Below are 26,790 nucleotides of genomic sequence, written 5' to 3' on the forward strand. Positions count from 1 at the left end.
CTGCTAATCTCCTGAAGTATAATGCCAGAACCTGGTTTTGATAACACCAACAGGGAAGTGTTTTTTAGACTACATCGGGGAGGAATTGTACTGCCACCCTGTGTGCACACAATTTCACACTGGAGAAGCTCGTGTTGCGTAAGAAGGAAAATGGTATTCAATTCCCATTACCAATGTACTCATTTCCAAAGTTACCTTCTCCTGTGCAGGTTTGAGGACATTTTCATTTATACTCTGACCTAACTCTGAAGCCTAGTTAAAAGTAAAACAAACACAAAAGTCAGTTACACTTTTCTTCATAGGAAACATCTAACATGTATTGCCACGGAAAGTAGCCACTAGACTTTCAAAGAAAAGGAAGAAAGGAAAAAAAGACAAAAGCAGGACAGAGGAGCCCTGAGCTTTGCCCGGTACAAGCGAGAGAGTGAGCTTTAAGCACACAATGCGTATTCACAAAGAGACGGAAATACACTGAGATGTACAAGACTACAGGGCTGCTTCAGTATCCTCGAACTGGTTCCTTTAAGCAAGTCCCAACAGACCAAAAGAAAATATCCTTGCTAAACCAATGGTTACTTTAGGGGTAGATGTGCTGCCACTGCAGAGAGGTCAGTTCCCATGCTGCTCCAGCAACAGGCAAGAAAAATTCACTCAAGTGGTTTGGTCACACTGTGTGGTTACTCAGATGTAAGAACACAATATGGCCCATATCATGTAGACATTAGCTTAAAATTATTGGAGGGGCATGGGAGCTAACCACACTGAAGCTACTGGGTGATCACAACCACTGCACTACAGTAACATGAAGTCAGCAAGTTCTTTTGGAAAGATAAATGCAACATACTCTGAAGTTACGCAAGCAATAGCAAGCCTATATGAGAAGATTTCCTGTGGCTGGGTAACACAGAAGACCTGCTCTTCCCAATTCCACAGCCTAACTTTCATGCTCTTTGCCAAGATGCACAAACATAACTTGTAGAAAAAACAGACAACTATCTAGGAAAGAGATGCAGAAGGCTTTTAAACTAGAAATGAAACGCAACTGATTTTGTACTCTGGTGCCTCAGGTGTGGCCTGTTAGTCCGGGAGATGGACTTTCTTTGCCCTGTTCTGCTTCTCTAGACCTATAAAGTGTTACAACTAGAAATACGAAATGGTGCGAAATTGTACCCAGTTAATTGGTGGAAGACAGAGGGAGGGAGGGAGGGAGAGAATGAATTATTAGTTAGAGGTTAAAAAGAGAAGGAATACACTTGTGGACCGATAACATTATATTTATGACACTTAGACCTAGACTGCCCAAGTTGACCCTACAGTAGCTGCTTTGGGGGATATGGATTGGAATAGATGACCCGTAGTCCCTTTAGACCAGGCACCCCCAAACTCGGCCCTCCAGCTGTTTGGAGACTACAGTTCCTATCATCCCTGACCACTGGTCCTGTTAAGCTAGGGATGATGGGAGTTGTAGTCCCAAAACAGCTGGAGGGCCGAGTTTGGGGGTGCCTGCTTTAGACCAAGAACATTCTACTCATCCTTCAGTTGTTTCCCAGAATAATGTTATTTCTTGCTGCTATTTCTTATTGGATGCTAAGTATTATGGAGGAACACAGTTGCACTTCTCCTGAATCCTGTCCTACTCTGCAGAGTTACATGCATTGTGAGTTAAGGGTGGGATGAGTGACTGAACTCTTCCTTTCCAATTTTTTAATTTATGTGTGATTAAGTTGTAAAGCTTGGGGGAAATCACTGCTCATCTTCCTGCCTAATACCACAGTCTCCTCATCTAATCTGTCACCACGTTAAACTAGAAATGAAAACAATTAAGGTATTGGACCAACATGGCTGGCATCTTCTTTATCTGTTACCATGCCTGTTGGTGCTAACAGGATAGTGTGGAAGTTCACAACCTAAAGTAAGTCTGTCTAGTCAATGCCCTTGTTTATTATGAGGGCCAGGGTCTGGTTCAATTCACATAATATGCACAACTTATTCTCCTGACAATATGCAGCTGATGGAATTGTTAACCCTGTGAAAGAGACAGAGGTTTGACAGATCTGTGACTGAATGCTGAACACCCTTTTCCCCATGAACAAAGCCTTCAGGGGAACATCTATTGCTAACTGTGACGTTACCATGTATAAGAGAGTGCCGGAGGGGAAATAGTTAAATAGGTTGCACAGACAGAGCCCAGGGGGGTGGAGTCAGTGGGTCTATAAAAGAGTTCTGGGAGGAGTTCTGGGAGTTAGTTCGTTGGGAGTTGTGGGTGGGTAGTTGGTTGGTTTGAGTGGGTTGGCTGGTTGGGAAAGGCAGTTGGTAATAGAGAGACAGTTAGGGCAGTTGGTCCGTGAGTGTGGGGTGGTAGCAGAGATAGAGAGAGGAACAGAAGAATAAGAAAATAAAGAGGAACACTGTTTGGAATGCTGTAATAGTTTTGTTTTAAGTCTGAAATAAAATACACTCTTCTTTATGAATTGAAAAGCTGACTGAGACTGAAGTGATTTTAACAGGGAGGACCTGGTTGGTGGCATTAGTGGTGTACGGGTCAATAGTCCGTGAGACGACCGGGGGCTCCGTACAAACGCCACACTAACCTCATTTCCAAATACTTCCCTAATGTACCGTATTTTTTGCTCTGTAAGACTCACTTTTTCCCTCCTAAAAAGTAAGGGGAAATGTGTGTGCGTCTTATGGAGCGAATGCAGGCTGCACAGCTATCCCAGAAGCCAGAACAGCAAGACGGATCGCTGCTTTCACTGCGCAGCGATCCCTCTTGTTGTTCTGGCATCTGAAATTCAGACTATTTTTTTTCTTGTTTTCCTCTTCCAAAAACTAGGTGCGTCTTATGGTCTGGTGTGTCTTATAGAGCGAAAAATACGGTAAATACAGTTCTGGATACACCTCAGTCCTGAGTGCTCATCCCATCCACCCACGCGTTGAGCGAGCCTTTGACATCCAACATTTACAAAATAGTATGGATTGGAATATATACTTAGGACTCTTGCTTGATGCAGCCTATTTTAAAACAAGCTGAAGGAGACATTACAGAAAGATGCAGACGACACCGTTCAACAAAAATGACTTGATTTCAAAGTGAGGGGGGGTTAAAGTGAAATTATAAAAGACAGCTAGCAGCAAAATGTACAAACTCAGCACAGAAACAAAGCACCCATGCATGAGAATTGAGGGGAGGGCTTTACCGGATCTGCCTGCTGTTTGTGGCCCCAAAACTTTACACCCAGGCAGCACAAGAGAAGAGAGCAAGGGAGGTAGAAGAAGCAGCTTTTAGCAAAAGATCTAATGTACTCTTTTGTTCCTGGCAAGAAAGCATGATATTTATCCCAACATCAGTGCCTTAACGACAAGCAAAATGTTTAGTCTCTTGATTACCACGCCAAACTAAATTGTCAAAAATAAACTAAAATAAAATTATATAGTCAGGGCTGAGAGTGAGAGTCAGCTCGTAAGCACGAGCTAGGAAGCAATAGCTCCAATTGTTAATTGGGAAAATTTGCCATCATGTACCGACTGAGAAGGCAGCAGTGCTGCTGAAGTGGCTTGTCAGTAGGGCTGGTAAGTTAACTCCAGTGTAGCATTTTGAATAAATATGCATGTTGATACTAATATGACATTCAACAAGGTTTAAATAAGGATCTGTGACTCCCATAAGAAGCAGGAAAGGAAAATCAAATCAATATCAAACCTTATATTTTTTACAGAAGGGGAAAATATCTGCAGGCTTTGTGTTCTGCCAACATCTGAATACTGATTTAATTTTCCCTTGAAAGACACGCCATTTTAGCTTGCAAGACGGTTTCAGTTAAACAAGAATTAATTTCACTGGGCATGTGAATGCACCCAAGGATATAGTCCTCATAGAATCCAAAGCCTTTGCCAACGCCTTTCTACAAACTGCTTAGGTTTGTTTTAGTACAAATACGCTCTTATAGAAGCTGGTTTCTATTAGTGTGTTCCCTTCACCAGCAAGGCAAGCACCTCAAGAACATGCAAGATTGCCATTGAGAAGGTAGCTTGTAGATGCTCGCACACAGATATCATTTGTATAAACCAGCTTCTCTGTGTGGGTATTACACAAATGTAAACACCTCAGTTCCTATAAATAGCACCATCATCTGAGCATCTCCCAGCTGTGACTTTATGGCAGTCCCACAGAGACTCTGGCATAGTCTCAACCAGCCCCAAGTTATGATCTATGCAAATTGTGCATTGATTAGGAGGCAATTCAAGTCTGGAGGCTATTGCTTAATAGAGAAGCAATATTTGAGGTTCTGCAACACTAACTGCAGGCTACATAATTTTACCTGAGGAAGCTGCAATCCGTTTCCACATTATGTACACTGCATAACCTACAATTCCCCTCTCAGTAGATTTATTTACTTCTAATGAATTGCTTTCCGCCGCTCCCTTAGGCGAAATGCTTGACGTGACAAAGGAGTAACTTCTGCAACCATGGGCTAAAATGTAAAATATGCATAAGCCATAAGTGGAAAGTGAATTAACAGAACCCCTGTTCAATTTAGATGTACGACACAACATTCTCTATTAAAATAAGAAAGGACACATGCCTGATAGCAACAGTACGCTGTCTCGGTTTTTTAAAAAGCAACAATCGATGGTGCAAAGTGCAAAGATGATGAGTGTGGTTTTATAGGTTTTTAGAGCAGATTCTTGCTACCCAGTTGTAGATATTCTGCAACTTGGTAGCAAACCACTAAATAAATGTCTGATGAGTCAACAGACATTTGTCAACAGCAACCTTTGTTTTCTAGTGTGCTTCAAAACATACCTCATCTGCTTCCTAACTTAAGAGTACATGACGCTTTCATCACAATACCTCTGACACTGGAACCTAATTTGCAGTTTCTCAGAGAAGATCCGGGAGATTGTAAATATTCCAAGAGAATTCAAACTGCTGAGGAAAAGAGAACCAGTGAAGATTTTTAGTGTTGGGTTAGCCACATAACAGAAGGACTTGTGAAAATCACCTTTTGAGTTGCTTGAGATCCAAATTTGGTAGCCTGTTAATAGAAGCAAAAATTATTTGTTTCAATGGTTTATTTTCCCTTAGCAATTCAAAGCACAGACACTGATGATGTGGACTGCAGCACCACAAGATTCTTCTGTTGCGTTACTGCAGCAACCTAACATCTTCCCCCTTGGCATTATAACGTTCTTATGTTTCTCAAAATCTTACAAAATGCCTACCACTCTAAGGAAGTTTTAAGAGACACTAATCTCAAAACTTTGCTTTGTTAGGATCCTTCCATATGGGAGACTTCTAGCATCACCCAAACATTGGTTTCCCCCCGCCCTCCGCTGTAAGCTGTAAGCAGAAAAACAACTGACTTTCCACACTTCAAGGTTATTGTACACATCCTCTTATGTTCTGCCCAAGTGTGATATGGCCATGTGGGTTTTGAGGAGCCTGTTCACTAGAGAAATGTTCTCTAAAATCATTTTGCCACTAGAAAGGAAGTCTGTACCTCCAAATACAATTGCGGAGGGAGAGCTTCTCCTTTGCCAGTACAGAAATGCTTCACACCAGCCAAGGAGAACCAGAGCACTATGCTCCTCTTTTTACAGCTTGCTCTTGTAAGTAAAAAGCAGGCGAGGGGGGAGGGAAATTGGATAAAAATTAGATTGACTATCAAGGACAGCCAAGATGCTCAACCACTTGAAAGCATCAATGCCATTTCCAAAACATGCCTTTTTGAAAACTCCGCCACAAGTAATTTCTCATAAATATCAATTAGCATGCTTTCTTTTCTTTTTTAAAGGAGACTAGCTGAATCCATAAAAAGTAGCTGTAACAGCAGCTATTAGACCTGAAAGCTAAAACAATTTCTACACTGTAAAAGGCAATATTCTTCTGGATATGCGAATCTATGAAAACACACACACAGAGCGAGAGACAAATTAAGGGAAGGCTGTTCTCTTCATGCCCAGATTGTAAGCTTCCAAAGGCATCGGGCTGGCTGTGCTGGAAACAGAATGAACCAGAAGGGTTCTTGTGTTCTTGACAGGATATTGGTTGACAGCCAAGCCTGGCTCTGCCATGCGACAGGGCAAAGCAGCCTGGTCTATGAGGTGGCTAGATGGAAGCAGGATTTGGTGTGTGAATGGTGCAGCAAGACTTTTTAAAGTGTTTGACCTGATGAGATGGGTGTCTGAACTCTTCAGACACCACTGTTTGCAGCCTGTAAAGCAGATTATTTTACAATGCAGCAGTTTTGAGTTCTCAGGATGGATTCAGCTGACCTGATGTCTCACATGATGATAGCAGTCACCCTCTTGCTAGGATGGCCATTTAAAGCTTTCACCACACAGCAATTCCTCAAAAGCACTTATTGGGAAGATGATCATCCAGTGAATGAGTGGTTAATGAGCATCTGAAGGCATCCTTAGCAGAATGGAGAAAGCAACAAACCGAGCCCATCGCTGCAGGTATTTTGTTACTTTTAGGTTTTCGCCTGTAAAAGGTCAGCTTCCTAAGAGAAACCCCATTACGTAGAGCAAGCTGGATAACTTCATTTGCTGGATTATAGTGTTTACTTACACCTTCTTTAGCTGCAGAAGCAATCTTGCTCGCTCCAGAAGTAAAACTACTCCACCCCTGAAAGAAGAAGCAGAGAATGGTTAGGCCTGCTCCATTCTTACCAAGGTAAAACAAAAAAAAATAATGTTTCTTTCAACAACCAAGTGAAGAGAAAATCTAATAACCTTTCTGTATCAGGTGTGGGGAACCTCTGGGCATTGTTTGCCTCCATCTCCCACCATCCCTAATGATAGACTGTATTGGATGGAGCTGATGGGAGTTGGAGACCAAATGTCTGGAATGCCTCAGGTTCCCCACCTTTGCTCTGCATCATAACAGCACAGACTCAGCCACCTTGTCATATATGCTACCCCAATACCCAGTAAGCTCAGCCTCTTTGTTTGAAAGTGCACAGCTCACAAACTTGCACAAAGGCCAAACTGGTAGCCATAATAAAAACGTGCAACCCTTGCTCGATCCATGGGCTTAACTATAGGAAGGTAGAAAGGTGGGGCAAAATAAGGGAAAGATCATTTCCTTAATTCAGGGGAGTCGATGTAGTTTGGAAAGTTTCCCTAGTTTGGAAAGTCACCAGCTCTTAGCTTCAAGTTCAAGCAAGTTCTACAAATCATGATTCCCACTCTCTTGTTTTCTTCTTCTTCCTTTTCTACACTAACCATACACAATGACACTGCTGATTTTGTAAAATGGAGCCACAGCAAGTAGCTCTTTTCCCTACTCTCCTGCCCGGGAAGCCTCCTGCCAGTTCCATTCTCCCTGTCTGAAGCCTTTATGCAGGTAGAGGAGGCCACTGACACTTCAGAGTGTACTCTTTTCAAATGCATTGAAAACCATTTTGAAAAAGAACTGGTGAGTTGCTTGTCACTGTAGTGAAAATGAATGTTTTGAGAGGGTAGAGAGAACGAAGGAGAATAATCCCATGTTACTTGATTTTAAAATGCTGGGCTGGTATTTCTAGAAAGACCAGCATGAAGGCAAGAAAGGTTAGCGCAGCTAAACATGAACGGAATCAACACTAGCAGCATTGTAGCAAGAAAGCAAAGCAAGCGGATGAATTATCATTTTGATTTGATTACCATTCTGATAAGCAATCAAGCACACCATTAGTCAAGTTGTCCACTGTAGTTGTTTTCTATGATGCACGGTTATTCATTTCTTAGCATTATACTCTGAGTGTTGAAGTAATCTGTCTCTACTTTTTAAATTGATATTTCAGACATGATGTAATACGGGGAACCTTGACTTGCTTAGTGGCGACAGAAGAGTGAAAGAATAAGAATGCATCTTATATCAGCATATGCACAGGAAAAGCAGCTACTTACTGAATACAAAGAGGACATGGCATTATTGAGAAAGTCATCTTCCTTTTTGGGAGGGGTAACTGTGTTCCCAAACCCCACATAACGATTTTCTTGACCCCTGAATCAAAGCACACAAGAAAATGAGCAAAAGGCATTTATAATCAAAAGACAATACTGTGGAAAAAAAGGAGAGGGGAAGAACATAAGCATTCTATAAACCAAATGAAACAGAAAGTTACATGTTTGAGCTCAAATATAGGCTGTACCTTAAACCACTATAAGCAAGTGATGCAAGCTTTATCTACAGGGTTGTTTTACCTATATTGTTGGAGGAGAGGGAGGAATGTTTGTGGATCTCCCTGGTGAGATGAGGAGGAGGAGGAGAATAATTTATTTATACCCCACCCATCTGGCTGGGTTTCCAACAAATCCTCACAAGTTCTCTTTCATGGGCAAACAACTTAGGAAAGGCCCGCCTCTCACTGTTTTTTTATATATTATTATTATTTTCCCCAGAGGACTAGAGGGCGTGAGAGAGACCTATGCTGAGTTCTCCGTGAAGCAAGCATCCTTTTCCCTCGGCATCTTATGGAAAATTCAGTGGAGGGGAGCTTTGTGCAGAGCATCCAGGACAGGGGTGGCCACCACAGGGGAGAAGCCAATCACAGTTGGCAACGAAGGAGCCCTATATTTAACAGAGAAGTGATTCTTACCCTTGATAGGAGCCAAGATCATCATTTAACCAATCTTCGAAGGCTTTTTCAGAAGGGGCACCAGCATTCTGGGGTTGTCCAGCAGAGCTCCTGCAAAGAAAACAAACAAACCCATACATCAAACATTATTATGCCATAGTAATTGGACCACTTGAAATCGACAAGCACTGGGGGAAAGTGCATGTGGCATGTAAATTAGCAAACTTTGCTAAGAGAAGGTATAATCCTGCAAACAACTCACCACATGTGTGGAATGCACCCTCCTCCCCCTCTTGGTGTAGACACTCTTATAATTTCAGCATTAAGTAAAAAACCTAATTTTTTTACCCAGCCATTTGTAGGTGACTAGGAACGTTAATGGTCTAAGTGCTGTAGCCCTGCAACCTGGAGTCTTATTAATGTTATTTTGCCTGCCTTTTTGTCATGCTGATTGATACTTGTGATTGTTCTAACTAATTTTTGTATACAGATAGGTAGCCGTGTTGGTCTGCCATAGTCAAAATAAAAAAAATCCTTCCAGTAGCACCTTAAAGACCAACTAAGTTAGTTCTTGGTATGAGCTTTCGTGTGCATGCACACTTCTTCGGATACACACTGAATGTATCTGAAGAAGTGTGCATGCACACGAAAGCTCATACCAAGAACTAACTTAGTTGGTCTTTAAGGTGCTACTGGAAGGATTTTTTTTATTTTATTTTTTGTATGTAATTTATGCATCATAGTTGTGCTGCACCTCGCTCTGAAATAAATTTGAGATGAAGGCCAGGTTAAAAAGACATTTGATGAATACAGTAAACAAAAGAGGTCTGCCTTCCTATGTGCAACGCAAGAGAGGAAGAGCACGATCAAAAATAAAACGAAGAACCTTGGTCAGCTTCTTAAAGACTAACATCAGCCCCATTTCTTCTCCTATCTCCCCGGTAACAGGTACAAAAATTTAACAGCATGGCCCATCCCCCTAGATGTGATGTTGCAGGTAACTGTAATAGCCATGCACATTCTCCAGTATTCACCTCCATCATTAGTCTAAGCACCTTCAGATGGTTAACATAATAGCCTTAGAACAACCACACACTGTGCAAGATAAAGAGATCTCTACCGGTGAGCTGAGGACAGAGCAACCTTGGGCTGAGGTGGAGTCCAGTTTCTGGCAGAAGAAGTTTCAACTGACCATTCTTTACCTTCCGCTTCTGCTGCCACCTAAAAAGAATAATACCTTAAAGACACAAATTCTATTCGCTGCTGCGCAGCAGAAACAGAGAAAAGGTTCGATGTAGCCTGCTTCTAAGCTCTGCGCGAAAGGATATGCCACTCCCTAGCCCCAGAGACTGGGGGGAAAGCACCACAGAAGGACTTTCTTGAAGCAGGGAGTGGAAGCAGATAGGTTTGTAGGGCGACCCATGCTCCCTACTGCTTTATCAAGGCCCAGGAAACCAGCTATTCACATCCAAAGTGTACTTAACTTGCTGAATTCACTACAAGAGATGGCAAAACCATCTATTTAGAAGACCTTTTAAAAAGGGACTATGAAAATTCATGGAGAAGATGTCTATCAATAGACATTAGCCACAGAGATAAATGGAGCTGCACTGTTCAGAGACTGGATACTAGGACACAAGAGACATAACTAGCAGGAAAGGGCTGTTGCCTCCCTATACTGTCCCCAGAAGCATCAAACTGACATGAATGTTGAATGGTCCAAGAATGCTGAAATCATTGTTTAATTACATTTACCTTATCTCTGAAGAGCGCGGCTGCTTTACTGTTGTATTTCTCTTGCAGCGACCAGCAAGGATCGTAGTCCTCTTGAGTCTCTAAAAACTCCCGGAATTTGCGGTTACCACCAGCCTTCATTTTCTCCAGTTCAATGTCCTTCCATTTGTCCATTGTGACAGAGCGCACAAAACTGAGAACCAGAAAAGCAACCGCCGCACCCCATTGTTAATATCTTTGTGCATCAGCAGCTTTGTATACCAGCAACAAAAGCTTTCCCAAATAACTTCTGTATCACCAGGCGGGCAGGGATCAATTTTAGACTCCTAAGTGAATTATGTGTATGCCTCTACTAGGAGACACCTCCGTTGAACTTAAAGCTGGAGCATACACACATGCACATTATATAAATAATCTGATGTTGCTCTGAAATGTAAAAAAAAACAACCCAAAAAATGAAAATCAGACACCAAGCTGGATCCAGACATAGCAATGCCTAGAGCAGACTGCTGTGTCACCTGAAGCAAGGATCATACTTTATCCCTATGGCTATAGTTTAAGGAAGCCAGTTTCACAACCCAATTTGAAGGTGGCTTGCGTTGAGGATACCGAACTTAGGGATAAACCACAATCCCTGCTCCAGACAACACAACAGGCCAAGATCCAGGGAGCAAACACTCTCAAAGTCCTTCTCCCAGCTGTGTAGGAAAAGCGAAAGCACGTGAGCCCAAGGCTCGCTGCAGCTCCTTCCGGCTTGGGCATGGCAAGCTAGCCGTGCTTCAGTGTGGGATGTGAATGCAGCCAATGTGTTCCAATATATACATTTTCATTTACTTGTTTCATCCCCAACAAAAACGTGTTTGTTATCACCAGTGATGACTGACCTGAGATGAACACCCAAGCCTCTATGCTTTCCTGAGCATTCCAGACAGATCCAAATTCCATAGGTCACACTCACCCATTGAGGGTTAAATGCGCCACATTCGAAACAAACCTGCAATAAAAAATAGGGGTGGAAGTTATTTCTGTTTTCAGTAGTTACTCCAGGTGAGTAGCTCAGAAATGATATCAAACCGTTATTTAGAAGTAACAAAACAAAGCAAACCTTGCTATTTCCATAGTGGTATATTAAGGTATCAAGAGTATTAACGTCTGCATTTCTCTTATATCTGTATTTCCCACATAAGTCTGTCCATGTATTAAAATCTTCCTTGGAAGCCCCTTTCCAGGTTCCATGAGTTCAAGCAGGTGGTGACAGGAGATAAGAGCTGCTCTGTGGTGGAATCTCAGCTCTGGAATTCTCTCCCCATAAAGGTTCACACAGCACCAAGTTTACGATGCTTTTGTCACCAGGTAGAAAGGTGCTTGTCTTCTATCACTGTGCCATTGAGAGCGTGCTCACTTATGGCTTATGTGTGTGGTACGGTAGCTGTACTACCCAGGACAGGATGGGGTTGTGCAGGGTTGTTAAGGCAGCAGAGAGCATTATTGGCTGCCCACTCTCCACCTTAGAGCAGATTTATGCCACAAGGTGCCATAGGAAGGCACTGGACATAGTAAAAGATCCATCGCATCCTGGTCACTGTCTCTTTGAGCTCTTGCCGTCGGGACGGAGATACAGGACGATGAAGACAAGAACGAGCCGTCTTAAGAACAGCTTCTTCTCCAGAGCGATCTCGGCCCTGAATGGGAAGCCCGGACTTTGAAAGTCATCTAATCTCCATTGCTGTATTATACTGTATTGTTTAATTAGTGTTTTTATGGAGCAGTCAAGTAATTCTGTTGTCCCCGAAGGGGGCAATGACAATAAAGATGATGATATTATTAATTATTATTATTATTATTATTATTACTACTACTACTACTACTATTTTCATCTTGCCAGCCTTTCAGTTGGCTTTCCTGCTACTATTGCAAATGTATTTCTTATTTTTAATTTTCTACTCTCAAGCTGCTCTGGAGATCTTTGCATAGATAAGTGAACGGTATCAAGCAGCTAAAGCAAATAAATAAAACGGTACTCAACATATATAATTAGAGCTTTACAGCCTGCTCTGTCTGCTAACTTATTTGGAGTAGAAGCTGCAGGCTGCCATTCAGTCTAACACAATAATCAAATTATTCGTATTAAAGTGCTTCAGTACTACTCACACCAATTAAGACATAACATCCAGCCAGTGGCTTTTGGAATCTGCCCTGCAAGAATATATCTACATAGAAACATACCATGAGAGTACAGAAAGGACTGCCTGCTGCCAGACCAGCTTGTCCAATTACTGAAATCGCATTCAGATACACCTCTCTGGGTACCCACACCAATTGCTACCTAACTGACTTAAAAAGGGCTTTTCTGCGATACTTTGCCATCTGTGGAACTCTCCTATATTTATTTTTTAAAAATACTTGTATACCACAATTCTATAAAAAAATATCAAAGTGCTTTACAACTATAAATATATACAGTAAAAAATATAAACCTTTTAAATCAGAGGTCATCAGCTGGTACATAGGACTAGATGCCAAGTTTTTAGTCCCTACAGCACCGAAGACCTCAAGTCTTATAATATTTTATCGGTTCTTAGCATTAAATACTGCTGATCTCATTCTTTTAGGCTGTTGCAGTTTTTTACAGTACAATTCTGTGCATGCTTCCTCAGAAGCAAGTCTCACTGATGTACCTTGGAAGTCGAACAGAATCCATTCCGGAAGTCCGTTCGACTTCGAAAATGTTCGGAAACCAAAGCATGGCTTCTGATTGGCTGCAGGAAGCTCCTGCAGCCAATCGGAAGCCGCAGAAGCCCAGTCACACGTTCAGGTTCCAAAGAATATTCACAAACCGGAACACTCACTACCGGGTTTGCAGCATTCGGGAGCCAAAACGTCTGAGTACCAAGTTGTATGGGATCCAAGGTATGACTGTAAATTGATCCTACTGATTTCAACAGGACTTATTAAAGAAGTAGATGGGAAATGGAATGCAGCCTAAGTTTCAAACTGTACTTTGACTTTTCTAACCGAATTACAGGACATCGTATTATATAAAGAAATAAAATCTGTTGCATGAGGTTTTCAAGAACAATCTTGCAAACAAGCACGACTGAACCCCATCAATGATGATTTACTTCTTTTATTTTGATAAACTTGCTCCAACATACAGAAGTCACTGTGCGAGCATGAAGTTCTGCTGCAATAGGGCCCAGCTACCCAAAAAGACACTACATGCAGGAATTCTTACAATATTTATTTTGCACATGCAGATATCATACGGTTTGATCAGGATGACAGGGCATTTATGACAACTAGTCCAGAAAGAGAGTTCATAAAGGCAAATCTGTACACTAATATGAGCAGCACACAAAAGGCAAGTGTCTAACATGAGGTGCAGATGACTCACTGCTGCTGAATCATAAGCTAAGGGGATACCCGAAATTGCTTACATTGTTCTCATCCTGCACTCGCACTTCTTTAAGGACCTTCCTTGTTCTTGGACTTGCCATGGCCCTGCAACAGAGAGGAAAATAAATTAAAAGATCGGATATAAAACTACATTGCGACCCAGTAGAGATAGCTGTTGCAGAGATGCCCCTAAGATCCATGGTTTGTAGCAAGGAGGTTGCTCGGTGGTGGTGGTGGGGTGGGTATTAACATTAACTACGATTCTCAGCTTCCAAACAAATGATCATGTTAACCAGGTACCCTTGAAGCCCATTTGAAATAGGTGTGCCAAAAAATGGTTTTGGGGGAACCATGGTAAAAATATCCATGATGTACCTGCAATGCCAGACTACAATGAATCATAAGCAGTACTAAGTGCAGATTTCCAAAGCTTGGGTAGCCATTTGCAAGCCATAGTTTAAGGGGACACCAGTATAATGTTTGCACTGTGGTGTCTCTGTGGTGTTAATAATGTTCCATCTCTCTTAAATTATCCTGTACTGGGATTATTGCTGAACTGGGACCAGGAAAAACTAACAACTGGAGAAAACAACTCCAATTAAATGCTTCAAAGTCATAGAAGTTACTGGTAGAATGAATCAGTTTTACACCATACTTCACATTTTCAAAAGAATTAATCTTTTACATAATAAACACTATTCTGAAGTGAGGTATGTTCTCAGCCAAGGAAAGTCAATACAGTTTTAAGCTTCAGGCAGTGCCTTTCTATAATAAAACCTTCCCATTTATATTACTTCTACTGTCAAGTTTTATGCGCTGCTCTAGCTACTACTACCTTTTCCTTGAAAAACCACAGTGACATATAGCATTGCAGCAAAATAACCGGCAAAGCCAGGAACTAATGTCCTGTCAGCCGGTTTCCCAGTGTGATTCATGAGGAAAGTTGTACAAATTGAAGGAGCACATTATTACTGAGTGAGGAAAGGTTGTTTCTTTGCAGGCTTGCTTGCCTTTCGTGCAAGATTTGAAGTAGATATTCCCTTTAATTGACTGTCACAGAAAATGCCATGCCATAAGGCACAGGCAGCCCCAACAGTATTTGAAGGCACCCTGTCAGCTCAAGTTGCCGTGGTCAATAATCAGGGCTTGTAGAACTGGGGTCTTGCCCCACCCAAAAAAATGCAGGAGGAAGGGGCAGGACAATGAACGAGACCTTACTCTTTTTGCTCCCCATCTCCCTGTCCCTGTAATTTGAGGACCCCTAACTGAAGGAGGGGGACGCGGGTGGCGCTGTGGGTTAAACCACAGAGCCTAGGACTTGCCGATCAGAAGGTCAGCGGTTCGAATCCCCATGACCGGGTGAGCTCCCGTTACTCGGTCCATGCTCCTACCCACCTAGCAGTTCGAAAGCACGTCAAAGTGCAAGTAGATAAATATGTACTGCTCTGGTGGGAAGGTAAACGGCATTTCCATGCGCTGCTCTGGTTTGCCAGAAGCAGATTAGTCATGCTGGCCACATGGCCCGGAAGCTGTACGCCGGCTCCCTTGGCCAATAAAGCGAGATGAGCGCCGCAACCCCAGAGTCGGCCACGACTGGACCTAACAGTCAGGGGTCCCTTTACCCTTTACCTTTAACTGAAGAAGGATGGGTTCAAGGAATCAAACCTATAGCAACCGACACAGAGAAGCCACTAAGACATCACTTGTGTTCTTTTAAGACATCCCGACTGCTGAGAGCTTTTGTCTCCATTCTATTCTTTGCCAGCATGGATATTCCCTGGTAGTAAGAGGGATGTGCATTTGTGACAATATCTGCCTATAAAGGGGGGCTGGAGGGAGAGCTCTGGTTCCTATTTTTCTGCAGATTGTCTCCCTACCTACTGTGCATACACTGTAATCGCTGTCTGTAGTACACACAGACCCTAGACGTTATGAATATACGGAATACAGTGCTGGAGGTTCAAAGCTTTTCATTATATTGCTGAAATATTTACAGCATCCCTGGATAGAAAGTCAATATTATTATAGCCCATATTAAAGATGCAGAGAAAGGGCTACCGCTGAGTAAGAACAGTTTGCCTAAACTACCCAGTGGGATTGTGGCATAGGAGAAGTTTCAACCAGGAACTAATTCAACCAGTAGCTAATTTCTTGCATTACTTCACAAGAGATTAAATGTAAAAAAAAATTCTGGGATTTAAAAATGATTAGAAGCTTACTTTTTCCTGCTCTTAAATAAAGTGGGCTGTTCCTGAGCAAAAGGAACTGTTTTGCCTTGGAGATTGAGAGGATGCAAAGAGAGTTGCACCGTCTCAGAATGAAAACTGTATTGGCTTTCTCCAATCTCCCCATAAAAGGAAAGTGTCAGGCAGGGAGAAGAGAAAGGAGGGGTGCAGTTTTCCAACCAGAGGAATCTGGAATCTGACATGTTTCACTCCCTCAGAAGGAGCACCTATGCCTGCAAATTTCATTCCATGTGGTCAAGATATAAAAGTTATACAGTGGAACCTCGGGTTATGTACCGTCCTCCTTACGAACGCTTCGGGTAATGAGTTCCGCTAACCCGGAAGTAGGTGCTCCTGGTAGCGAACTTTGCCCCGGTGGAAGTCGCGCAGCAGAAGTGGGAGGCCGCATTAGCAAAAGCGCGCCTCAGGTTAAGAACTGTTTCGGGTTAAGAACGGACCTCCAAAACAATTTAAGTTCTTACTGGAGGTACCACTGTACCCATTTGGTCATTTCCTTATGTAAGCCAATGGGGAAGACAAATGAAGCCATGGATCTTCAAGGAAAGGCATTGTGGGTTACGCCTGAAGCAGTCCCTAGTTGAATTGGTCTCCTTTCTGAAGTGGAATCCAAACAAAATCTGGTCTTTGATGCACGCTCATAGCTACCCTACGCCAATCAATGTTTTTTTAATAAAAAAATCCCCATAATGAATAGTGACATCAGGGAATAAAGACAGCTATAAGACACAATTATTGGCTTGCACTGCAACTATTACTTGAGGAACAAAAAAAATCAGATTCCCCCCCAACCTGCTTATTAAAGTTGTTTTTTTAAATACACACACATGGGGGGGGGGGAGGGAGAGACAGCTCAATAGACAGAACCACCACCAACTCTCTTTCTTTCGTTAAATCAAGAATTTATTCATCTTCTTTTTAACCCACTGCATTTGCCACCCTGATTTTAAAACTAAAGTTCTCTCTTTTTCAAAGGAATATAAGATGTGTGTACAGTTTTTCCTACACTGAGCACACTTCACGAACAATACATAGCACATCTGCAGGAACTTCATGCATCAAAATATCCAATTTTGCCTATGCAAGGAACATCATAGGTTTTTTTAAAAAAAAATGTGAGAGAAGTAGCAACTCCACTATTAAACAGATGTTATATTACACAGTTCAGAATGAGCGAGCAATTAACGAATATGAATGGGACAAAGTATAGCAAGCTGACTGGGTAACAAGTCGGAGCAGTTCCATCCAATGAAGCAGTCAAAATAACAAATCTGAAAGAAGGGATTATTTGTGGGCACATAACTCTTTTCTATTGGGTAATTGCTAAGACTATAACTCTTCCCTTATCACTTGCCACCCTGGCTGTGGCTGGAGAGCCGCAGGTTTAGGATAACAGAATTTGGAGAGGAGTAGACTTCATGGTGAGTCACAGGGATGTGGAGAATCAGCATAAGAAAAATGATAGCAGATAAAACGGGGGTGTTGCATGGGAAACTGTCTGTTGTCTGTTGAGGGCTGCAAAGTTGAGGGCTGTTGAGAGGTCACATGCCAACATTGGATAAGACCAGAGCCAAGAGTTGGCAGTGCAATACAGTGGTGCCCCGCAAGACGAATACCTCGCAAGACGAAAAACTCGCTAGACGAAAGGGTTATTTATACCCCACCCATCTGGCTGGGTTTCCCCAGCCACTCTGGGCGGCTTCCAACAAAACACTAAAATACAAAAACCTATTAAACATTAAAATAACAGAGGCCAACTAGAGAATATTGAGAGACAAAGCAGCTAGTAAGCCTGATCTTTATTCAACTGTTGCAACTCACCACATGCAGGAGGGAGAAGGAACCCAGAACAATGGTGTGCAAGCCCTTATACAGTGGTACCTCGCAAGACGAATGCCTCACAAGACGGAAAACTCGCAAAACGAAAGGGTTTTGGGGTTTTTGAGTTGCTTCGCAAGACGAATTTCCCTATGGGCTTGCTTCGCAAGACGAAAACGTCTTGCAAGTTTGTTTCCTTTTTCTTAACACCATTATTAATACAGTTGCGACTTGACTTCGAGGAGCAACTCATAAAACGCGGTGTGGTAGCCTTTTTTGAGGTTTTTGGTGATTTTTGAAGCTTTTCCAAAACTTTTCCGACACCGTGCTTCGCAAGACGAAAAATTCGCTAGACGAAAAAACTCGCGGAACGAATTAATTTCGTCTTGCGAGGCACCACTGTATTGGGGAGGACATAATACAAAAGCGGCAGTTAGTTTGCTGTCAAGACTGATTTAACAGCTTGAAGACAAGAATAACTTTAATGATTTTTTAAACTGCTTTTAATGGTGATTTATGTTTTATTGTATTAAGACAGTTGAATATGGAACTTTTTATAAACAAACATAAATAAATGAGTGCTTCTCTCAAAACGTCTGCTAGCCTAAGAAGACACATAGCTCTCTTTGATTATTTTAGGGACCTATGTTACCTGCCTTTGGGAGTGGAGGAGGCGTTCTCTCAAAGGTGGGATACAAATACATTAAATAAATAGTTGGAAGAACTTATCCATCTCTTGTATTAAACTAGGGAGCTTTGTTTGGATCTAATTCTAATTATAAGGTATTTTATTTTTTTTACTTATCCTGTTGACTTGCACTTTTACACATCTTCTTGCACTCCCTGGGCATCCACAGAACGGTTGTCATAAAACCAATTTTATATATATATATATATATATATATATATATATATATATATATATATATATATATTCCTGGAAGGTTAAGCACATTTCAGACTACATTAACTGACATATTAAATCAACAGAACGATTAAAGAATGCTTTGCATTAATGTGAATTAAATAAGAGTGTATCCACATCTGGCAGGCTCCGGTTAGATTCTGGATATCTTAATTTACTACACATTAGAATGGTTATTTCCAAATGGTGGTTTGCAGGAGCTTTGTGGGTGGGTTGCTAGGCTGCTCTCAGTGGGCGTCAAGGACAGTGATGCACAAAAGGAGAAGAGGAATGGAATGTCTCTGCTTGGTGGCGGGGTTAAAAGAAGAGTACTAAACAAAGGCAAAAAAAAAAATTCTTTGGAGGTAGAGTGGGTAAAAATGTTCGGCAACTATATTGTTATAATGCAAACTATGTCCGTCCCACACCTCCTGTCCCAGAAACCTATTTATCCCATCAGCTTCCAGAAGAATGGGCAGGCCTCCTTCTTATAACTAAAGGATAACAGTTAAGATTTGCCTCTGCCATCCCTTTTACCCAAGTGATGGAGATACAGTGGTACCTCGAGTTAGGTACTTAATTCGTTCCAGAGGTCCGTTCTTAACCTGAAACTGTTCTTAACCTGAAGCACCACTTTAGCTAATGGGGCCTTCTGCTGCCGCTGCACCGCCGGTGTGCAATTTCTGTTCTCATCCTGAAGCAAAGTTCTTAACCCGAGGTAATATTTCTGGGTTAGCGGAGTCTGTAACCTGAAGCGTATGTAACCTGAGGTACCACTGTATGCTTTCTGGACAGTTATGGTGTTTCAAGAAATTAGGAACATAAGAAGTGGCCTTATAGAAAGTAAGATCATTGGCCCATCTAGGTCAGAAGTGTCTACACTGAGTGGCAGCAGTTCTCCACGGCTCGAGACAGGAGTCTTTCCCAGTCCTACCTGGAGATACCAGGGATTGAACCCTTTTGCATGCAATGTGTGTGTTCTGTTATTGGGATACAGACCCTCCTCGTACGAGTTCAGAGCAGGCTGCATCAGAGAATCCCATTAACTCCTTCCCTGAGGATCATTTCACTGTCCACATATTGGAGGGTCATGCTACAGATGGTCTCCCCATTGCAGAAGTCATGGTATGGGCAATTCATCAACATGATGACACTCATGTGCCCTGGGAACCAGTTTGGAGATCACAGTTCTTTGTATTCAATTAGGCACCATATTTCTCAGTTCATACTTGTTAGATCACAGAATCATCGCATTGTACAGTTGGAAAGGACCATGAGGGTCATCTATTCCCAGCCCCTGCAATGCAGCAAACTTTTGCCCAAGGTGGGGGCTCAAACCCACAACCCTGTAATTATGAGTCTCATGCTCTACTACCTGAGCTATCCCTTTCTAAGAGCTATCCTGACTGAGCTATCCCTTTCTAAGAGCATGTATTGACAGCTGTCGTGGATCACAGGACATACTTTCAATTATACTTCCCACTTCATGAGAGGATTAGGTAGACAGGAATAAGTGACTTCATCCAAGATCATCTTTAGAATGTGAAAATGGTTCTACACAAAATGTAGACAGTGCAGGTTACCCTAGCAATGTTGTCTGCAGCATTAACAAAGCTTGCATAGCATGGTTAAGATGTTCTACTCCTATTAATTACATGTAGCAAGAGTGTAGCATCTGAAGGATACTGGGATAACACTCTATTTCTTACAAGTTAAGATGCAACAGATTTTGTCTTCTAACAGGTAATTTGTAAAGCCACAAACAAACATGTGAAAGTGAGCCTTCAAGGCAATAGTAGCTAGATGCCAATAAAAGAAATGTAAGAATACAAATAGAAGGTCAATTTTAAAACAAAAAAGGAAGACACTGGAAGACATTTTAAGATGCTGTACTGTCTGCATGGTGTATAAAAGGATTTGCTAGGCTATGCATCTCTTTCAAAGAGAAACTAGACTGACCTATATACCAATTTGAGGCCATGTCCCTTTCTAGCATGCCTTGTTATTTGCCCTCATGCTAATGGCGATAACTCATAGTCTAGATCTGTTCCAGAAAGGAAGCTTCACAAAATAAGTGTCTGCACCAGCCCACATATTTCTGACGCTTTATCTCCCCTTCTGGAGCCACTTATGAGAAGGTTGATTGTCACCAACTCTTATTTTTAAGCAACCAGATCTTCAAAGAATCCAATGCTTTTTGAAATCAAAAGCTAATGACTAGTCAAAGAAGTGTCTTAAACAGCACTTCTACTTCCATAGACAAGCTACTCAGGGTTCTACTAGATTATCTACCTTCTCCAAACAGAACATTCATTGAAAAACAATGCAAAGGAACATGGGAAATTGGGTAGCAAACTGACTTATTAACACAATTCTATCATATATGAAGCAGCAGTTTTGGGGTGCTGCCCTAATGCCTTACTTCAGGTGTTTTGAAGAAATGGGAAGAGTTGCAAATCATTCAGATAGGGGAATGAGCAGGAAACCTAGAGTTCCATTTCAGCACCCAGAATGGCCATTGGTCATATTCTAGCATGAACACATAGAACCTGGGGTCAGGGAAGGACATTGTTCTTAGGAGTTTTTGTTGATTTTTAGCAGATAAACTGCATGGATATACCTAGGCAGCGAAGAAGAATCCACTGAATAGCCTGAGCACGCTAAAACAGAATTAATCAAGAGTGCAGAGCTGATCCAAAAATGTCTACGCGAGAGCCCCAATAAGTCAATATGAGTTTCCAAAAGGAGCAGCAAGGGTAAGAAGACAGAACTGCTTCTGTTCATATATTTCTAAGTGAGATTTAATAAATAAAAATAAAACTGGAACACAAATGTTGCAGCCCATCCTCATGCATTTTTACACAACAGGACTTTGTGCCCAGTGGGACTTATTTTCAAGTAGATACACATAAGATGGCATCCCCAGTTCAGAAGTGAGAGATGAATAAGGAAGAAGAGAGAAAATACCTCACTGTATCAATGTTGCCTATAGGTTAGAGTCATGGGTAATTTTGAGCCAGACACCATCTTCAGGACAACCTAACTTACAGGGCTGTTGTAAGAATTCAAACAAAAGGGTGGGGAACTATGTGCAATACCCTGAGTTTTTTGGAAGAAAGACGGGATGGAAAAAGGATTACTAAATAATCTTAAGACATTACGGGCATCTGGTCTAATGGAACCAGCCAGTGCAGGTGAGACAAACTCTGCCACCCTTCTCAAGGCTCCTGAACATAGTATCACTGCTTAATCAGACCAAAGGGCCTCTGTAGTCTAGAATCCTATTTCCCAGTATGCCAAACCAGATGCCTGTGGGAAGTTCATAGGAAGGACAGAGGACAGCAAACAGTACTGAAGCATCCTGCGTCTAATTCTGGAGATAGCATGCAGCCATCAGGACTAGTAGATACTGACAGCCTTATCCTCCATGAACATGTCTAATCCCCTTCTTTGGTCCTCACTGCATCTTGTGGGAGCAAAGTCCACAGGTTAACTTTTAAATGTGTGAAATAACACTTCTTTCGGCCTGTCTTGAATCTCCCACCATTCATCTTCACTGAATGATCCTGGGTTTTAGTGCTGTACAAGAGGGAGAAAAACCTCTCTATCTACTTTCTCCACACCATGGATGTCTTCCCTGCTCTGCTTTCCTCTCCTAACACCACCACCCCTCTCCAAATGTTGCAAGCTTTCCTTAGGAGAGCAGTCCTTGGATCATTATGAATATCCATTTCCGCACCTTCTCTAGGACTGCAATATCTTTTTAGCAGTTCTGCAACCAGAGTGATCGCACCAAATTTCTGCTTAAAGATAATACTGGTAGAAGAAGAAGAAGAAGAAGAGTTTGGATTTGATATCCCGCCTTTCACTCCCCTTCAGGAGTCTCAAAGCGGCTAACATTCTCCTTTCCCTTCCTCCCCCACAACAAACACTCTGTGAGGTGAGTGGGGCTGAGAGACTTCACAGAAGTGTGACTGGCCCAAGGTCACCCAGCAGCTGCATGTGGAGGAGCGGAGACGCGAACCCGGTTACCCAGATTAGGTGACTACCGCTCTTAACCACTACACCACCACTGTATTTCATGCCTCCTCCAATTATCGATCCCTTTGTACACACTTTTTACATCTGCCACACACTTCATTCTTTCCACCATGACCTCAGGATCCTTACTGCTCAGTCAGTCACCTCCATCACCTACGCTATCAGTGTTAAGTTAGAATTTTTTGTTCCGATGTGCATCACTTTACACTTACGTATCTTTTATTTCATTTACTTCTTAAAATTTATACACTGCTTGATTGTAAAAACAGCCCTCAAAGAAGTTTACAAAAGCTAAAACAGTAAAATCAAGGAAAAATTACAACACTACCTTAAAACATGCAGAAGTTTAAATACTAAAAGAGATTGAAATAACCTCAACTTTCTAATCATCTGGGTAGGCTTGTTTAAACAGGAATGTTTTAGTTGGAAAGAGTACAGTGAAGATGCCTGTTTGATCTCAATAGGAAGGAGGTTTCAAAGTGTAAGCACTTCCACACTAAATGACAGAGTTCTTACAAAAATGGAATGGGCATTATATGGCATCTGTAGCTGTGCTGATTTTGCCAATTGAAGTTGTTGACTGGGCGCATGTACGGTAAGGAAACCTTGCAAATAAACTGGTCCCAAATTGTTAAGGGCTTTATATACTAATAGTAACACCCTGAGCCTGGCCCTGTAGCAAATGAGCAAGCAGTGCAGATCTTGAACATCTTACTACCCATTCACCCAGTATGGAAAGCTCTTTTATTCTTACCACCCAGAGCAACTTGGCATCAGCAGCAAGCGTTTCCACCTCACTATTCACCTCAAACTCCAGTTCATTAAAGAAGACAATTTCCCAAACTGATCCTTGTGGGAACCCTCATCTTACACCCTGCTTAGAAAAGTCCAATTTAGCCAACTGCCTTAAAGCCATTTTTGGCAGTATATATATTTATACATCCCCACTGCCATCATCACCCCTCCGATGTGGGAACAACCTGTATTCATTCCTACTCTCCGCTTCCTGGTTTTTAACTGGTTACCATCCGTAAAAGGATCCCATCCTCTTGCCCCATGACTTTGAAGCTACACAATGATGATGAACCAGGCCTTTTGGCTGATCAACATCCCATATCCTTTTAAACGTGTTTGTGGGATTGGGAGGTATTGGGCGCTTATTGGTTTGATTTGCTCCTCTTCTTGTCTTTATTACACATTTTGTGCTTTAATCTTCTATTTTTATGCTGTTAACCACCCTGAAATCTTCAGAGGAAGACTGGTATACAAATTAAATAAATAAAGGAAATGATGATAATGATGAAAGCCAGAGTAGCACAGCGGTTAGTGTGTCCGACTAAGACCTGAGAGACCAGGGTTTGAAGCCCATGAAGCTCTTGCTGGGGCGACATTGGGGGAATCAATCAATGCCTCTCAACCTACCTCACCCAGCCGTTGTTGTAGGGGCTAAAAGAGGAGATAACCACGTAATCCGCCTTGAGCTCCTTGGAGGAAAAGGTGAGGCATCAATGCAATAAATCAAGATCATAATAAATAAATGATGGTGATGATGATGATGAAAGCAGAGCCCTCTATATACCCTCAATTCACAGAGCGTGAGACTCTTCACCTCAGGGTAGCGGGTTCGAGTCCCACATTGGGGGCAAAAGATTCCTGCGCTGTAGGAGGTCGAATTAGATGACCCTTCGTGGTCCCTATGATCCTATGAAAAGCCAACCCCATTCACTCACCCCACACACACCTGGGGGGTCAGGAAGCCATTCCCTCCAGAACCCCACCAACACCAGAGTTCCTGAGGTAAACCAGAATTCGAACTCAGGGCCAGAGGGGTTTTTAAAATTATTATTATTATGGAGGGGGAGGGGGATGCCGACCCTCACCCTCGAAGATGAGGATGTGGCCTGAGGTAGAAATGGGGGGGACGCCTCTCTCCCCTCCTTTTCTTCTTCTTTTAAATAATAATAATAATGACGATGATAGCAATAATGATAACTATCTCCTCGGCCCACGGGTTGTACCTGGCGGGTTCAGTGGCGCGGCGGGTGCAACGCAGTCGCTACCAGTCAGTCAAGCCTCTCACCCGGCTTCGGCTTTTCTCCCTCAATGAAAAAATATATATATATTTTCCCTTCTCTTCTCACAGCGCAGGCGCAGCTTCCGCCATAGCCGGCTACGTTGCCACTTCGCAAGGGGTTCTGGGTAGTCCGAGGGAGGGAGGGCGGAAGCGGAGGGATGTGGGCAGGGCGGGCTCCTGAGGGTCCATCCGCGCGTGCGTGCGTTCGTGCGCGAGAGACGCTTTGCGCCTGCGCGACTCCGCGCGCGCGGCACCTTGTGCCCCACGCCCCCTCCTCCCCACGATATGCTAATGAGCAGCTCGACGCGGCTCCTGCTTAGAGTCCTAGAGACGCCCGAAAGCCACGGCAGCGCTCGTTGATTGACAGACGCGCGCTGAGGAGAGAGAAAGCCGGGAGGAGGAGGAGGAGGAGGAGGAGGAGAAGCGGTCGCTGCTGCTGATTGGTTGCTGCGAGCGAGCCGGGACAAACGCGCTCATTGGAGGAGGCTCGCGCGCTACACGCGTGTTGTTCCAGGAAGGCGGTTCCACACGTGCAGTTGTAGGACCGCAATTTAAACAAAACGGGACACCGTTATATCCACTCCCGTGTGTTTCAGACGACACTCGATGATACTTCAGGAGCTACCTAATGGTCTTTCTGGCCGTTATTATTATTATTGTTATCATTACTATTGTTGTTGTTATTGTTATTATTATTATTATTATTGATTTAATTTCTATACCGTCTTTCATCTGGGGATCACAGGGCGGTTTACAACATAAAAACACAAAAATACATAACATAAGAACAAACAAAACCATAACGCCTCACATACACAGTTTTTACACAAGGTGATAATTGTTAGGAACAATGAAATATACATTCGTTGCCCTTGCATTAATCATCTTTGCAGTTTTGTCTAGTTTCCTCTTCCTTCCCCAGTCTGAGTTGCTCCTCTTGTGCTGAGTTTTAGCTTATAAAGGTGGGGACATTGTCTCTTGAATTTTGTTGAGCATGGAATGCACTGTTGGTGCTCCCATAAATAAGACAATTAAATATTGCTGTAAAATAGTTGGATGTTCTGCATTTAGGCTTCAGAATTTGATATAAAGGGGGAAATGAAGAAATAAGAGCAACTTTCGGTGTTTGCTAAATGGTCTTGCTGGATTCATGTGAGTCTAAGGGGAAAAACCTTTTTCTTTTCAAAACTGTCAAGATCTGGTATCATCTTTAGAGCAAGCCAAGTAAGCCATGGTACAGTGGTGCCCCGCAAGACGAATGCCTCGCAAGACGGAAAACTCGCTAGACGAAAGAGTTTTCCGTTTTGGAGGTGCTTCGCAAAACGAATTTCCTATGGGCTTGCTTCGCAAGACGACAATGTCTTGCGAGTTCCTGCTGGTTTTTTTTCCCTCCCCCCCTTTTTCTAAGCTGCTTATCAGCTGATCCGATCAGCAGATAAGCCACTAAAAGCCTCTAATAGCGCTAATCCGCTAATCCTTCAATGGGCTTGCTTCGCAAGACGAAAAAACCGCTAGACGAAGAGAATCACAGAACGGATTCTTTTCGTCTTGCGAGGCACCACTGTATAGGGCCTCGCATCCTTGATTATAACTGCATTGATAACAACAATTGCATTGATTATGCAAACAAAGCTTTTTGCAAGAAGTGCTTTATTTAGTAGTTTTTCATTGCATCTCTTCAAATATAATGGTTTACCAATTATTTTCATTACCCTACGGAAACCAAACCCAGGGTCTGCACTGGCACCCCTGAAATCTCTTACCACTCAGGAGCTTCTGGGTTGGTGCCTCCGCCAACGGCGGAGTTCCTCTGATCGGGAGGAACTTGCCCCGTGGGAATTTGGGTCTGTACCACCGCGGCGAAGGCGGAGACCCGTAAAAATCACAGGCGGGAGAAGCCTGTGAACGTGGGATTCAGCGGGCACCTTTTGCACCTCCCCTACTCGCGGGGAAACCCGGTTTCGGGGATCCGGAGCAACGTGGGGTGAGCGGCGCGGTGCTTCGAATCGTCTG

General features: G+C 42.7%; 1 protein-coding gene across 8 annotated transcripts in view; it reads right to left on the reverse strand.

Moving 5' to 3' along the window:
- Nucleotides 1–24,897, reverse strand: part of ARFGAP1 (ARF GTPase activating protein 1) — a 35,525-nt gene extending 10,628 nt beyond the window's left edge. For 3 of the 8 annotated variants that reach the window (XR_014527173.1, XM_083507602.1, XM_083507600.1), the window contains exons 1-9: nucleotides 24,722–24,890; nucleotides 13,739–13,802; nucleotides 11,186–11,295; nucleotides 10,323–10,494; nucleotides 9,688–9,788; nucleotides 8,589–8,678; nucleotides 7,897–7,993; nucleotides 6,575–6,631; nucleotides 5,004–5,036 (exon numbers count right to left, since the gene is read on the reverse strand). Coding sequence is in view for 6 of the 8 variants with exons in the window: in XM_083507602.1 (XP_083363728.1) it covers nucleotides 5,004–5,036; nucleotides 6,575–6,631; nucleotides 7,897–7,993; nucleotides 8,589–8,678; nucleotides 9,688–9,788; nucleotides 10,323–10,494; nucleotides 11,186–11,295; nucleotides 13,739–13,798 (720 nt within the window). In the remaining 2 variants the exon portion in view is untranslated. Of the gene's footprint in view, nucleotides 1–195; nucleotides 253–3,197; nucleotides 3,228–5,003; nucleotides 5,037–6,574; nucleotides 6,632–7,896; nucleotides 7,994–8,588; nucleotides 8,679–9,687; nucleotides 9,789–10,322; nucleotides 10,495–11,185; nucleotides 11,296–13,738; nucleotides 13,803–24,721 lie in introns of all 8 variants that reach the window. The other 5 variants (XM_083507599.1, XM_083507597.1, XR_014527172.1 and 2 more) reach the window with 4 other exon arrangements.
- Nucleotides 24,898–26,790: the final 1,893 nt, after the last annotated feature.

This window comes from Podarcis liolepis, assembly GCF_965112155.1.
Source record: "Podarcis liolepis genome assembly, chromosome: 6".
Lineage (NCBI taxonomy): Eukaryota > Metazoa > Chordata > Lepidosauria > Squamata > Lacertidae > Podarcis > Podarcis liolepis.